Genomic DNA, 16,331 nt, shown 5'->3' on the forward strand with positions numbered 1-16,331 from the left:
GAAATTAATGCTTTCATTCAACAAGGATGCATTAAACTGATCAAGAGTGACAAAGATAAGCAAATCATCATATTAGAATGATTTCTGAAGGATCATGTGACACTAAAGACTGGAATAATGATGCTGAAAATTCAGCATTATATCACTGGAATAAATTATATTTTAAAATATTTTCAAATAGAAAACAGTTATTTTAAATTGTAATAATATTTCACAATATTACTGTTTTTACTGTATTTTTTATTCAATAAATGCGGTCTTGGTGAGCAAAAGAGACTTCTTTCAAAAACAGAAAAAAAAAAAAACTTATACTGATCTCAAACTTTTGAATGGTACCATTCTCATCTCCAAGTAGGGTCCAAAATGAACACTTTCTGAAAGCCAACAACACCTCCACACCTCAAGAAATGTTTACGACCAGTAATTTTTCTCAATTCACCCACTCATAATTTTTAACCTTGTCTGCACATTTCCATGTTTGAAACAAAGGAATTTCAGCAGGATTGTGTATGAGGCTGCAATAAGAAAAACAGAAGCAATCTTTCTCTCTCTTTCTCTCTCGCAACTTCACCAAGCAACAGTGAAATAATCGTTACAAATTATTAAAACAAATTGGGTAACTCATTACAATTAACGTGAGTAACATAATCATTACTTTTTTTCAAGTAACGAATAAAGTAACGCATTACTTTTTAATGTATAGTTACTTTTTTAAATAAGTAACGCAAGCCACTTTGTTTTCCCATTTATTGACTGACAGCTCTGCTCTCACAAATATCCTTTATGTTGACCTATTTACCTCGGTTTTATTGACCAGTGTCTTTGCTGCTGACCTCCAATGAACCAACTGAACCATACGAATAAGCAAAAATGACTTAGTTAAACATCACATTTGTGTTTCGTTGCTGAAATGTTGACCTTCTGCTGAAGGCGTGTTTGAGCTGCGCCCTCTACTGTACAGACGTGAATGTACATTTCCACCAGCCTGAGGCTTATTCATTTCACTTTGTGAAAGGTGTGGAATGGGTGAAAGGGCTTTTACATTTGGCAAAATATAATTTTTTTGTATTAAAAACAAACAAGCAAAAGTAACGCAAAAGTAACGTAATGCATTACTTTGCATAAATACTACGTAACAAAATTATCTTTTTAAGGGAGTAAAGCAATATTGGAATACATTACTTTTAAAAGTAACTTCCCCAACACTGATGTCTATAGAATGTCTGAGGACAAAGTTGATTGTACCTGTAGATAAAGAGTCTCTCTGCTGCCACCTGCTGCCCTGATACTGACACTGCAGACACATTCAAGTGCTCAGCAAAGCAATGCAAAGCATATCATGCACACCTGATGTTCAGCCTGTGGGTTATTTAAGTCATACCTGTTCTCTGCCGTTGGATAGATTTTATTACATAGGTTAAAGTGAAGACTGACACACTAAAGACATGTTTGTCAGCATCACTAAAATCATTGCTTAAGTTAATATCTCGCTCTGCTGTCTGTATGGGTGATTTAGGCATCTTTCTTGTGTTCTTGTTGTATGTTCTGCATTGTCGTTAAATTATTCTGCATTATCATTAAAATGAAGACTAGTTATACCAGTATGTTGAGATTAAACCGTCATCACTATCTCAACAATTGCTCTAAAAGCAACATTGCAGCAGATTTAGTCAGTATTATCTTTTCCCACAAAGTGAAATTTCTCCTTAATAGCATTTTTATGAGCACGTTCATGTAATCCTGCATTTACCATTTTTAGCATTATCATGTGAGCTTTAAGTAAAAATGAGAGTATGCAGCATCCACTAATTTCTAACGTGAATCTCACTGATAGTGCTATTTCTATAGCACACATGTACGTGAGATCAACATACTTTTGCTAGTTTATTTCAACAGGCTTGTCATATATTTATAAGCTTTAATCACCACAGCTGCGGAGAGCAGATATCAGTCCTCAAGCCTGCTGATCCACTGAAAAGCCAATATAATTGTAAGATTATCCTTAGTAATGGACTTGGCAACAAAAGCAGACATGAGTATTATATTTAAATATGTTATTTATTTTTTATTAATAGCATTCCTCTCTGTGCTAAGAAAACAGCTTGGTGCTTTTTTTGTTTTAGAGTTCAATACATAACTGCTCAAAAGTGTAGAGCAGTTACATTTTTATTATATTTAAACTTATATTTTAAATATTATTACAACTTAACTGATTTCCATCTGAATATATTTTAACATGTTATTTATTCCTGTGATATAAAGGTGAATTTTCAGCATCATTACTCCAGTTATCATGAAAGGCATATGTGATATATTCATATTTAAATAGGGCATTTCAGTAAGGACAATTTCAGTAACACAAATATTTTGATATATGTTAAATTCTGACCCAAATGCATTTTATTAATTAGGCTTTATTGAGCCTCAGTTCTGATATGTAGGTTTGCATAAAACCTTTTTCGTTCATCAATGCCAAGTCCATGCCTCAATGCATCAGAGCTATTTTGGCAGCACAAGTGGGACCTCAACAATATTACGCAGGTGGTTTTAATGTATTAGATTTGTAGGGCTGTGTTAGTTTGAAAAATATTACAAATGTTATTGATCTTATTGACCTTAATGCAAGATAATTAACAGGTGTACTACATAATCTTTTTAAATAGCATGGCATAACTATTTCAAATTATTAAAAAAAAACATTTTGTAAAGCACACTGAATTATCAATCTGCCATTAAAAAAAAAAAAAAACCTGCCTTGGATTCTCACAAACGAATGTAACTGATTGTTTGATTGCTATCCACTCAAATCACATGACATTCAGCATAGAGAGGAACTTCTTGGGTGTTTTACATAAAACATATTTTGCTGTTTCATAATCTGCCAATGCATGTCACAGTAACATTTTTATAACACTAGAGGGAGCCACAGTTATTTATAAGGTAAACATGGGCGAGGCCTTGCTTAGTATTTCATAGCTAACGATGGCATTTCCAACAAATGCTTTTAAATGCCTTCCATTCAAGTTCTACAGCTGTATTCATTCAACACAAGACATTATTAGAATCTAAATGAAAAGGCAGCACATATCTATTATATTTTTTTATAGGTTTAACCTAGGTTTAAATCAATTATTTGCATTAAATGGTAAATTTGATTTATGCTGATAGCTGGAGGACCAACAAAACATAGCTGGTAATGATTCTTGCTATAAATATATAAAACCAATAACCACCATATTCTGCATACAGCAGATGTTGTGCTGTCAGCGTATCGCAAATGATTTCCTTCCTTAGAATAGGGAACGGCTCATGACACACTAATGGCCTTTGATCCATAATGTCTTGCTATTGATTGAGAAGATGCAAACCCTCCCCCTAAAACCAATAAGGATCCCTGAACAAAGCCCAAGGCCTTCAGAACAGAAAGTGCTCAAGCACTTACCGTTGCACTTTACAGTAAGACAACCCAGATTTACAAGCATGCTGTTTATCTCCAGTGTTGTGGATCGCTGCATCAGTGGCTAAATCTGCATACATCTGTGTTCTTCTGTCTACATCTCCAAGGTCTCATCAGCACTGACTGCAGAGAAGAGCAGAGGGGTGGGACAGTCCACTTGCATTAGCATCAGAGCTTATATCCTGCCAGCACTTCCCTAGAGAGACTGTAAGAGCAAGACTCAATCAGATGTGGGCAGCTTTCAATGAGTCTCAACCCCCCACAGCTGTGTGTCTGCATAACTCAACACGTAATGCACACTGACCACTGCAAAAGAGAAGAGAACTGCTGGTTTAAACAGCATGGCAAAGGCATGAGCACACCAGAAGAGAGTTAAATATTGAAGGTGATACTGTGGATGATTGACTTACAGTACATGATTTACTACAATAGTGGTGCATTGCTCATACATATGCAAATTAGCCTCCTGCCATTTTGAGACTCACTACAGCTGCTGAGCAAAGCCTCCTGATCTCCATCTGCTCTGCTGGTGTATTGATGACTGTTTGAGGATCATTCTGTAGATTCCAAAGCCTACATAGCTAACATTAGCACTGTTTCCCTACCTAGTATTCTGCATGCATACACAGTATTATAAGGCATCATAGGCATGCTGCGAAGGCAAAAGTTATGTTATGATGCCTTCTGAAATGTTAAGGCATGCATGCAACAATGTCCAATTAATATAATATAATATAATATAATATAATATAATATAATATAATATAATATAATATAATATAATGTCTATTACATAAAATAATAGACACAACAAATGCAATAAAAAACTATTTTAAATAAATGCTGCGCTTTGAAGTTTCTATTCATCAAAGAATCCTGAAAAATGTGTCATGATTTTCACAAAATTACATTTTGAAATATATTCACTTTTAATATTTCACAATATTACTGTTCTTACTGTATTTTCTGAGCAGACAATTGCAGATGTAAAAATTGTAAAAAAATCTTACCAACCCCAAACACACTTTAAGTGAAATAAAATATTATTTACTTATTTATTTCAGCTAGTTAGTGATCTAATATGAATAACTAATATATATATATATATATATATATATATATATATATATATATCTATATATATATATATATATATATGGTGACATATAAATATAAAAATAAAATAATAATAATGACAAAAACAACAAATTTACTAAAACTTTCACTAAAATTAAAATGAAAATATAACATAACTAATTACTCAAAATATTATTAAAAATAAAATAGCACCTCAGTAACACTAAAACAACCAAGAGAATGGTCAAACAAACAGAAGAACTGAAAATTATTAAAAAAAAATATTTTTACCTGACATATGTGTGTGATATAATTTATGATTATTATGCAAAATCCTAACATAAAACCATAAAAGCTATTGTCTCATTCATCACATTTGCAGTCAAACTTGTTGATATCTTTCATACACAATGCAGGAACTTTTTCATTTTAATTCTGTGGATCTGATAGCCTGACCTCAAATAATAGGGCAAACGATAGATGTTTACACGCTTGTTTTTTCTCATGAGCACTTAAAGCTGAGTTACAGATTTTGGGACCTCTAGCCAGTACTGTATAAAAAGAGCTTAATGTTGTGGTCAAATGCACTTGTGAGGTCTGTGTACGAAGCCTTCTGTTGGGTTTAAGCAGTGGTGTGTACAGCAGCTGACTCTGGGAAGTGATTTGAGGGGATGAGGCCATGACTCAGGCTCCTGACTGCTGCGGGGGGATGGGCAGAATCACTGTACAACAGCCAAAGACCAGTGGGTTTAAAGGAGCTGGTCCAATATAATAAACAACAGTAAGTGCATCTGACTCAGCTGTTTATGCTACACTGCGATTGTAAATGTGTTATGTGCAGTGGTGAATTACTGATTAGGAGTTATTGATCGTGTGTACAGTACAGCCTGTTATCCTGTGGGTTAATCTGGGTTAATTTCCCATTTACAGCTGATGCTCTGTGAGAAACCAGCTGATTTCACCCATGACTAATGAAGTGATATTCGAGCACAATGTCTGCTTTACCCAACCACATGACTACACAACACACACTACACACACAGCACTATACACACTGCACACACACACACACACACACACACACACACACACACACACACACACACAGGCTTCGGAGTACATAATAACAGACTCTGTAACAAAACACCCAATACTTGCCAGTATATTCAGCAGTGCACTTAACCATATTTCAAAGACAATAGAAGTAATTAAGAAATAACATATAAAGATCCTACATATTGTTCAACAAAGCACTCTTAAGTTCAACCAACTGCATTTAATATAGATGTAAACTACATTTGTAATACATTTAATTGTAAATAACATGCAATTAAGTGTACAAAATATTACATTCAGTTTACACTTAAGTATATTATACCTGTAACAAGTACTCTTTGCATGCTAGAGTGTTCTTCTTTTTCATAAAGGTATTTCTGATTTAACAATGCTAAATGCTAATACTAATGTAGTAACGATTGCTACTCTTTACCTGTTATGGTTTTGTTTAGTTTTGACATCTAATTACCCTTACAATATTTGATGGTAAGAGAATAACTAGATTGTTTGAAGTGCTGCTTGCCTGTACAAACTGTACAAAACTCGCCTGGATGTAAAGTGAAAGTGAAAGTGATGTATGGTGTCCCATACTTGGAATTTGAGCTCTTAACCCATCCAAGTGCACACACACTGCAGTGAGTAGTGAACAAGACACACACACCCAGTGGGCAGCCATTTTTGCCGCGCCACCCAGGGAGAAGTTGCGGGTTCAGTGCCTTGCTCAAGGGTCTGACCTCAGTCGTGGTATTGAGGATATTCACTCCCCCCACCTACAATCCCTGCTGGTACCGAGACTTGAACCCACAACCTTTGGGTTAACAAGTTCAACTCTAACCATTAGGCCACGACAGCAAGGGTGTCTTTGACATTGCTAAACTTACAATGTAGTGGCTATCTTAAAAATAAAGGTTCCCAAAGGGGGGTTTTTGCAGTGATGCCATAGATAGAAGAACCAATTTTGGTTCCTTAAAGAAACATTTTAGTGATCAGATCTTAAAAGAACCATTTTTTTAGTGTAAAGAACAGTTTAAAAACTTGAGAACGTGATTACTTTCATCCTGTTTTATCATCCACCACATGAGAATTACAATACTTTGTATGAGTTTTAGTAATAGCGATGCTTGCCTTTGCATGCACTGGCATAGGTTCACTGGCAGGACATATGCTGAGTCAGGGACAAAAGACATTCACTGTGTCACTTCAGGGGATCTCTAATCAGACGGTCGGTCAACAGAAGGCAAGGACATTGCAGACGATTCAATGAAAACTGTAACATATGCTGTCCTAACATGGCTCTGTACTGCTGTTATCCAGCATCAGTCAAAACGTACAAACAGAACTAGAATCAGCGTAACAACTTAAATGCTCCTGGTTCAGCTTCCTCACTGCATAAATAATTCCTTTAGCAGCTGAAATGCTTTTGCGACCGATCTGAATTAAAGGAGAAGTGGCGAGAGAGGAAAAGACACAAGTCCTTTTATTTACTTAACAGCATTCGTCCCCTTGTGAAAAGAAGTGCACTTAATTGTGCTGCGTATGCACTTGTTATGTACTGCAAATCTTAAAAGTATATGTTTAAAAAAAAAAAAAAAAAACTGTACTTGCAGATAATATATCAATACTGGAAGAGACTTTCATGACTTTTCTGTTTAATTTTAGAAAGTGGACTTTGTAATAATATCAAATTATAAGTTTTACATTATAGTACTTGTTTTATTAATCTTGTAAAGTGCTTTGAAGATAGACAAGTATTTGTATGTGCTGACTATTTTAAATGTATGAATTAATTGAGTGTGAGCTGAACGTTTTTTCTGAACTTTAACTTTTTTCTACACTTTGTCTTTTGAAATATGGTAAATGTGTACTGCTGAATGTACCGCATTTATGGTAAGCTAAAATGTATATAGAAATATAACATTTCTGTTGAAACTTTTATGTCATGTAACACATTTGTAGTGTTAAGTTGCAATTACATATGTATATAGAAATATATTTTATAATATATATATAATATATATATTAATATAAAAAAAATAAGTACTCATTTTTAAAATATGATAAAGTCTTTTTCTTTTAGACAAAGGGTCACTGAGGATTTCAGAAATGAGTGCTTTAATTTTTATGCAATTTGTAAATGATCTCAGGATGTGTTTGTCTATGAATGGAACTAGGTGTGAAGAGAGACAGAGAGACAGGGTGTGTCCAGTTAATGTCTCTGTATAATCATGTATCTAATGTCATTTACTGCAACACTAAGATGGCTGCTGTGTGAAAGTGAATGTGAATCCCCATTAGAAATGAATTAGAATTAAACGCCTGCATTAGAAAATGAACAATGATTACTCCTCACATGAGTGCAAAAACATTTTGGATTCATAGCCTCCTTAAAATAGTGACTTGTGAAGGTACAACAGCACGAATGAACAAGGCTAAACCTAGTACAATCAATGCATGGCAATGTTTTGTTTTTTGTCCAGGATTTTGGATTATATAAAGGAAGTACAAAAAAAAAGTTTTTTTTCTTTTTTTTCAGATTGTAAATATATTGACATGTCTGTTGCTCCCCCTTCCCTGTTTTGTTTGAATGGATGTTTTGTTGAATCAAAAACAATAAAAAAATTGATCACAAAAAAGAAAAGAAAATAAACAATGAAAATGATTGGAGAAGTCTAGCATCCATCACCAGAGAGAAAACTGTTGTTTCACCGAAAGATCAAGTTATGGAAATGTGATTAAACAATATGAGGTTAAACGAGCTAAAATTAAGCATTTAAATGGATATATTTGTTTGTTATTAGATCACACAAATATGACAGAAATCATAAAAATGAAAATATATCAGTTTACAAATATGTATGTGGCCTCTGACTTCTCCTGCACACTAAGTTATTACAATGACGTCTTTGTTTGACTCTCACCCAGTTCTCACTTTTCATAACGCTGACCCACTCCACCCTCTTTTACTCGCACGTTCCCTGGGAAACTTGCACATTAGATTTCTTAATGTATACTTTTTAGAATAAGAAAAGAGTTAGGCTCTTTGAGGCTCGTTTTTTATGATTCTGACATGAGGGGGGAATAAATTATGCCAAAATCACAAGCATAACATTGATTTTTTTAATATATATATAACCATAACCGGAAAGTTGGACTCATGAACACTGAAAGAACTTCAGGAAACTGCCACGACTCATCTAATTGCTCTTGTTCTGTATGTTACTCACTGTAATTAACCTAATTTTACTGTCACGCTTAAGTATACTGAGTAATTTGTAGTGAAACAATAGGAGAACTGTACATAGTCTCATTTCAGATTATTCAATTTAGAAAGGCATCAATGTGCCATCTGCCTCTGCAATCTTATCTGGTCAGGCCTGTAAAAATCCCCTGAGGACTCTGCCCAATGATACAGCAGGAGGACTGGGGCAAACCCTCATTCTCTCAGCCTAAATCACACCAACTGTGCCAAGGCATTCCCTCTCCTATAGTCAGATTGGTTTTTAATAATACAACTGCACCTAAACCAGAACAGTGTCTGCCTGTGAAACATGAAACCTTCACAATTTGAAACAGAAGTGTGCTTATTTATGCACTTGTATAATCTAATGTAATATAAAAGTAAACTTAAAAGAGAGGTCACTTTCAGGACTTAAAACACACTTACACTTTGTAAAAAAAAGTGCACTTTGTAATAATGTTAGATTAAACACTTTACATTAAAGTACAATTTAAACCATTTAAATCAATTTTATTTTAAAATATTTCAGCTTTAAAGAAGTACACTTATTTGTTGACTAACATACAAATATGCACATACTGTATTACACTTTAACCTTATTTAGAAATAATAATTACATTGCATATAATGATGTACTTACATCCTACTTAAGTGATGCCAAAAACACTAATTATTTAAACTATAATTGCATTTAATTGCAAATAGCATGCATTACGTGTCTGAAAACATTACATTCAGTTGCATGCATTACGTGTCTGAAAACATTACATTCAGTTTACAGTATATTCTTTTAAAGTATATATTATTTACTTAAGCACTCTTTTAAAAGTACTTCTTTTTCACAAGGGATTTTCCACTCACTCTTTTCCTATGTCAAGTGGGCAGAATTTAATTATATACCATAGCTGGAAAACAGAGGAAGGAGTCAACTGAAGAGGCCAATATTAAGCCACTGAACAGTGTCTACTGTAGTAGGTTTTGGATATATGAATGAGAAATGTGAGATAAACACTGTTTGTTTGTTAAATATTCTACAGTTTCTTACATAGTTGTGTATTTATGTTATGATATTTAGCCATTACTTGACTTCTCTAAATATAATTTTACATTTTACTTCCTTCCTGTTATCATGCTGAGCTGCTTAGAGTCAGAAGCATAAACAACCAAGCGTGTGTGTGCGATTTACAGTTTCATTACAGGACTTTGCTTCTCTGGTATGTCAACAATTTTATTTTCTTAAAAAAAAAAAAAAAAAAAAAAAAAAAAAAAAAAAAATCATACGTTGATTTAAAATTTGACTGACAGTCGATGAGGGCTAATCAGCATCCTCGGTCTCGACTGTGATTGGGCAGAAGGACACATTAGGGCGGTCTATTCCAAAGCAGCTAATAGCGAGCTGATACATACACTAACCTTGTGTCTGGGGCGGGGAGTCTATTTATATGGGGGAAGTCTCCGTTCCCGTGCCAGTCGAAGAAAGAAAAGGGCTTACCACGTTCTCAAATCTTCTAACTTAGGAGTAAACATGAGGGAAATCGTGCATCTTCAAGCCGGACAATGCGGTAACCAGATCGGAGCCAAGGTCTGTTTATTTCTTTAAAACTCACAGTTGTTGGTTTATAATGTAGAGTAACTTATATAGAAAACTAGATACTGCGTTATATTATATTATTTGTTTAATGAATCTATTTATATTTTCTCTCATGTACCGTATTGTACGCAGTCAATCGCGAGGCGCGTAAAGCGGATGTTCTGCTCTGGTTCGAATTAAATTTAGGACAAGCGGTGTGCTTCCCCTTTTGAGTTTTATTTTATTACAAGCGCTTGGTAAAAAAGAAAAAAAGAAAAAAAAAAGAAAAAAAGAAAAAAAAAAGACGACATTTAGTAGTTGTTTAAGGAATATTTATATGTTTGTGCCTTCTGTTCGTTCTGTCTGGAGCTGCCCTTTGTGAGATTCACTGCACTGCGACAAAAGGAAGTGAAAGCTAATTACGGGCTAAACACAGCCAGTGCTTTTTTTTAAATGTTAGAATTACATTAAATATTACCGGGTTAAAGATAACTTAGACTTGCTAATTCAAATATATTTATATATTTAAAAAAGAAAATCGGGCCTCAATAAATCGATTAGTTCGTAACGGTGCCGGAAATGGATCTCAGCCAACCGGCGTGCGTGCCGCGCGCGCGAGTTTTGCGCGGGAGGAGTTTAAGGAACGTTGATTGTCTGCAACATTGTAACACATTCTAAACGAATTTAAAATTTAAAAACCAGCATTAGATGTACAAAGTACTTTGTATCCATTGTATGGAGACAACCACCATGTTGATGCGTGGGAGTTTGTGAACAGTTGACGTCTTTTGAATGACCCACGCGGGGAATATTTGAAAAGCGTAGCTTTAGTGAAATATTTCAGCTCACAATGTAAATAAATACATTGTTGCTTTTAAATCTTTCATGCGTGAATATCATTGTCATTAATTTTGACCTTTAGTTTTACAGTCAATATTCTGAATTCCAGTCATTTAAATATTATTTATTATTTTTTTTAGTTCTGGGAGGTCATCAGTGATGAGCATGGTATTGATCCCACCGGCACATATCATGGCGACAGTGACCTCCAGCTAGACAGAATCAATGTCTACTACAACGAGGCATCAGGTGTGTCCACATCAATATTACTAAGCGAGCGCAGATGTTATGAAAAATTTATGAGGGTAAACCATTTTGTCTTTTTAACCACGTTCTGTGTTCTTTTAGGAGGCAAATACGTGCCCCGTGCTGTGTTGGTGGATTTGGAGCCTGGTACCATGGACTCTGTGCGATCCGGACCATTCGGTCAGGTCTTCAGGCCAGACAACTTTGTTTTTGGTGAGGATTGTTGTTAATTTAGTTAAATGCTATTAGTGTTAAAAATAAAGTTGTGAAAATTAAATACCTTGCCTATTGCGACAGGTCAGAGTGGTGCTGGAAACAATTGGGCTAAAGGCCACTACACCGAGGGAGCGGAGTTGGTGGACTCCGTCCTGGATGTGGTTCGTAAAGAGGCCGAGAGCTGCGATTGCCTGCAGGGCTTCCAGCTCACCCACTCTCTCGGTGGAGGCACTGGTTCTGGCATGGGCACCCTCCTCATCAGCAAGATCCGTGAAGAGTACCCCGACCGCATCATGAACACCTTCAGCGTGGTGCCTTCGCCCAAGGTGTCTGACACTGTAGTAGAGCCATACAACGCCACGCTGTCTGTCCACCAGCTGGTTGAAAACACAGACGAGACCTACTGTATTGACAATGAAGCTCTGTACGACATTTGCTTCCGCACCCTCAAACTCACCACACCTTCATACGGTGACCTCAACCATCTGGTCTCCGCCACCATGAGTGGAGTCACCACCTGCCTCAGGTTCCCCGGACAGCTCAACGCAGATCTGCGCAAGCTGGCCGTAAACATGGTGCCCTTCCCCCGTCTCCACTTCTTCATGCCCGGCTTCGCTCCTCTCACCAGCAGAGGGAGCCAGCAGTACCGCTCCCTAACCGTACCGGAGCTCACGCAGCAGATGTTCGACGCCAAGAACATGATGGCCGCTTGCGACCCGCGTCACGGCCGCTACCTCACAGTCGCCGCCATCTTCCGTGGCCGCATGTCCATGAAGGAGGTGGACGAGCAGATGCTCAATGTTCAGAACAAGAACAGCAGCTACTTCGTCGAATGGATCCCCAACAACGTCAAGACCGCCGTCTGCGACATCCCACCCCGCGGGCTCAAGATGGCCGCCACCTTCATCGGCAACAGTACGGCCATCCAGGAGCTGTTCAAGAGAATCTCAGAGCAGTTCACAGCTATGTTCAGGCGCAAGGCTTTCCTGCATTGGTACACCGGAGAAGGTATGGATGAGATGGAGTTCACCGAGGCCGAGAGCAACATGAACGACCTGGTGTCTGAGTACCAGCAGTACCAGGACGCCACCGCAGAGGAGGAGGGCGAGTTTGAGGAGGAGGGAGAGGAAGAGCTGGCTTAAGTCTCTTAATATACGTGTTGTTTTCCAGGCTGTATCATTTTGCTCATGTACAAGGAAGAAAATCTCCTAAGCTCAGTTTTCTTTTTCCGTTCTTGCCTCTTGTTTGTACAGATGTCATTAAAGGCTTTTTCTTCTGTTAAAATGCCTCGCTCTTCATTTCCTAAATTTCCACTTTGCAAATATGAATGAAATAATTTGAACCCATCCTCATTCTTCACTGGTCACATAAACTGACAGATCCTTGTCAAACCAGTTGGGATTGCCTCTAGACATCACATGAATAAACTGATCACATGCAGAAAGTTTATTTACGTTGCCAGTCATAAGTTTCAACAGTCACCAATTATATAACATCCACATATGCAAAGTTTACCATTCTTTTAGTCATGCACAGATAACAGTAAATAAAAATATATATTTATGACATTCATAAATATTGGTTTTATAAATATATAAATTAATGTTTTGAAATATGCTCTTAGTGTTAAAGTTATCAAACCTAATAACATAAATGGGGAGTTCGATAGTGCATAATTAGATTTGATCTTATATTTTTATGTATCAGAATTCTGGACAATCTCAAACATATGGTGGCTGCTTGGCAGCTATTCATTCATAAGCTTATGGAGATTATTGATTTAATATGCTTTAATAAAATGAGTGCTGTATAAACAGGCACAATAAGAAAAAACAAACAAACTACAATTTGTCTAGAAAACTAATTTCAAACATTTAAGAATCATTTACTCACTCTCATGTCTTTCCCAAACCTGTACAACACAAAAGATGATCATATGAAAAACTATCCACTGTATGAACAAAAACACAAGACATTTCACAAAAGACATAGAGTTTTACAGATTTGGAATCACATGAGAGTGAGTAAATGACAGAATATTAATTTTAGAGTGAACTATCAAATAATATTAAAGGGTCTTTGAGATAATGAGAAATGCATCTGTCGTGTGCGGCCATATTGTTTTAATTCAAATTTAAACATGAATATTAGCCTCAGTATAATAAACAGGTCATAATCATATTTGGCCGGCATAATTACAGCCCTTAAAAACTGGAAACAAATGGTGATTTTTAACAAGGGGGGGTTTATTCTTAGCAGTTACATAATTAGTGTCCATAGCCTCAAAACTAGTAATTCACAAATATGTTAGCTTAATTTTACCACAAACCAAACGAATCATGATTGTCCTTATGAGATTTTCTCAGCAGATGGCGCTGTTGTCTATGATTTTCTTCTCGTCCACACCAAGTATAAGATCCCAGCACTCAGCAGGAGCAGAGACCAGCAGCACACCCTCATCACATGATCTTCTCGCCGAAACGACTGATAAAACCTGACTGAGAGCAGAACACAATATTAGATATTAATAAAATAATTATAATATAAGTATTCGCCTTATTTTTTCAACGCAAAAGTAAGCCATTTCCTGTGAACGTGCGAGACTTCCGAGTGATTCATAGTAAATAAATAACTAGAATTGCTTGTGCACTAAACGGTGTTACAAACCAGTGTGTTTGATTACAAATAAATTGAATTATATGATATGATATGATATGATATGATATGATATGATATGATATGATATGATATGATATGATATGATATGATATGATAACAAATGCCGGTTTGCAATATCAGCAGCATAAGGGACTGTTTTTGTACAGGTAAAATAATTGGAAAATTACTAAAATAAGGGCGATACTGCAGCAATATATAGTCTACTTTCTAATTATGAAATATTCTGGTACTTAAGAGATATGATAGGTATAAAAAATAAAATAAAACAAATAAAAATTGAATCATAAGTATGATAACAAAATACGTCCCATGAAGTTGAAATACAAGAAACGCTGAAATCATGGCAGTAACCACTTTTATTGGTTCACCTAATCTGCATGTTCCACAGGGAAAATACTGTGAAATGCCTTTAGCAATGGCTGCCATATTAAACAATGTCTTTTTTTTCTTTGCATATTTTCTGTGCTTATTTTGCAGAAAAATAAACTTGTTACCGTGCATTACACTAATAGCACAATCTAATGTTCCAAAATATTTAAATGTGCTGTTCCAGTTCTGAAGGAAATGTCTTGAAACATCTTGCAAGCCCAGATTTCACTCCAGTATTTTTGAAACACCTGATTCAGCTAGCATTTGATAAAAATAACGAATCATTATAATGATTCAGAATGGAACCAAATGGGTCCTGAGGCTTAACAAGAAGAGACCTACTGTGACCCTTGACACTTACCCATCCTCCTCTGTCCCTGATCTCTGGGCAGATGACCCTCTCTACGTAGCTGCCCATGCACTCCTGAATCTGGGGCAGGATATCAGACATGCCACTTTCCTGGCAGTGCAGTGCTAGTTGTCCAGAAAGAACAAACACAGACAGCACTGCGCTCCAGGCTAGCTCTCTATGTCGTGTGGGTGCAAAGTGTTCATCCAGAATGGAAACGAGGGTCGAGCAGGCCATTCGGTCCGTCACGTCCTGGAAAACACGCAGCCAGCGGCGAAAGAAGATGGGGAAGCTAGTTAGCATCAGATAGGCCTCACCCACCAATGGGGCTGTTCCGGCCTCAGACAATCACAGCTTTATCTGACAGTCCCATTACCTTCAATTACAACAATCTGCCCTCAATTGGCAGGTAAATCTACAATGTCAGTGTCCATAATTTGTCTCTCTTCTGTACGCACTCATTTCAGATGTTTAGGTCACATTACATGCCACGGATCATTCACAAACTGTCACTGGTAATCCACACTCAGTGATGGTTGGTCCAAGTCCTTGGGAATAAAAAGAAAATTTAAGATCAGATACTTCAGTTAATAAATGATGTCAGTGGCTGTGTCTGAAAGCTGCTCTAGATGCTGTGTACACCGGTAGGATGGGAACAATGCACGTCGGTATTCAATGATAGTATCACATCCTATCTGCTGAGATACATTCATCTGATTGATCTGATGATACCACTATCTTATGCATTTGATTCCATGACAGAAAAAAAAAAAATGGTATAATTAAACTCACTTGTCTGTGAGTAAATGTACCTTTTTGACCAACCTTTTCCACTTTTGTTGTCATTGGTATGAATAAATTAGTATTGAAGTAATCAAATATTCACATACATCTTCAGTGTTTTCTGGACTTACTGGGGACCCCTAGTGGCTCCGTGAAAAGCTTTTAACATCCATTGAATCTTTCCATCGCACAAAAAGTTTTTTACAGTGGATGAAGTTTTCTTTCTTTATTTATTTTAAGAAAAAATGGCTCTTTTAAAAACTGTTCACTAAAAGGTTCTTTGGGAAACCAAAAATGATTCTTTGATAGCATTGCTGTGAAAACCACTTTCTGGAACCTTATTTTTTAAGAATGTTGAACATTTAGAATTATTTTTTTTTCTATTCTTGAAAACATAATATAGTTTGACATTGTTGGCTTTTGTTATTATTGTTATTATTATTATTATTAT

The 16,331-nt window shown here is 36.1% G+C and overlaps 1 protein-coding gene and 1 pseudogene across 1 annotated transcript; one reads left to right on the forward strand and one right to left on the reverse strand.

Moving 5' to 3' along the window:
- The first annotated feature begins 10,257 nt into the window (after positions 1-10,257).
- LOC109055720 (tubulin beta-1 chain) lies at positions 10,258-12,984 on the forward strand. The gene is made up of 4 exons (XM_019072909.2): positions 10,258-10,410; positions 11,379-11,487; positions 11,587-11,697; positions 11,782-12,984. Exons 1-4 carry the CDS (start codon positions 10,354-10,356, stop codon positions 12,840-12,842), a joined length of 1,338 nt encoding a protein of 445 aa, XP_018928454.2. The 5' UTR covers positions 10,258-10,353; the 3' UTR covers positions 12,843-12,984.
- A 906-nt stretch (positions 12,985-13,890) lies between these two features.
- LOC109055729 lies at positions 13,891-16,057 on the reverse strand (annotated as a pseudogene).
- Positions 16,058-16,331: the final 274 nt, after the last annotated feature.

This window comes from Cyprinus carpio, chromosome A8 (genome assembly GCF_018340385.1).
Source record: "Cyprinus carpio isolate SPL01 chromosome A8, ASM1834038v1, whole genome shotgun sequence".
NCBI lineage: Eukaryota > Metazoa > Chordata > Actinopteri > Cypriniformes > Cyprinidae > Cyprinus > Cyprinus carpio.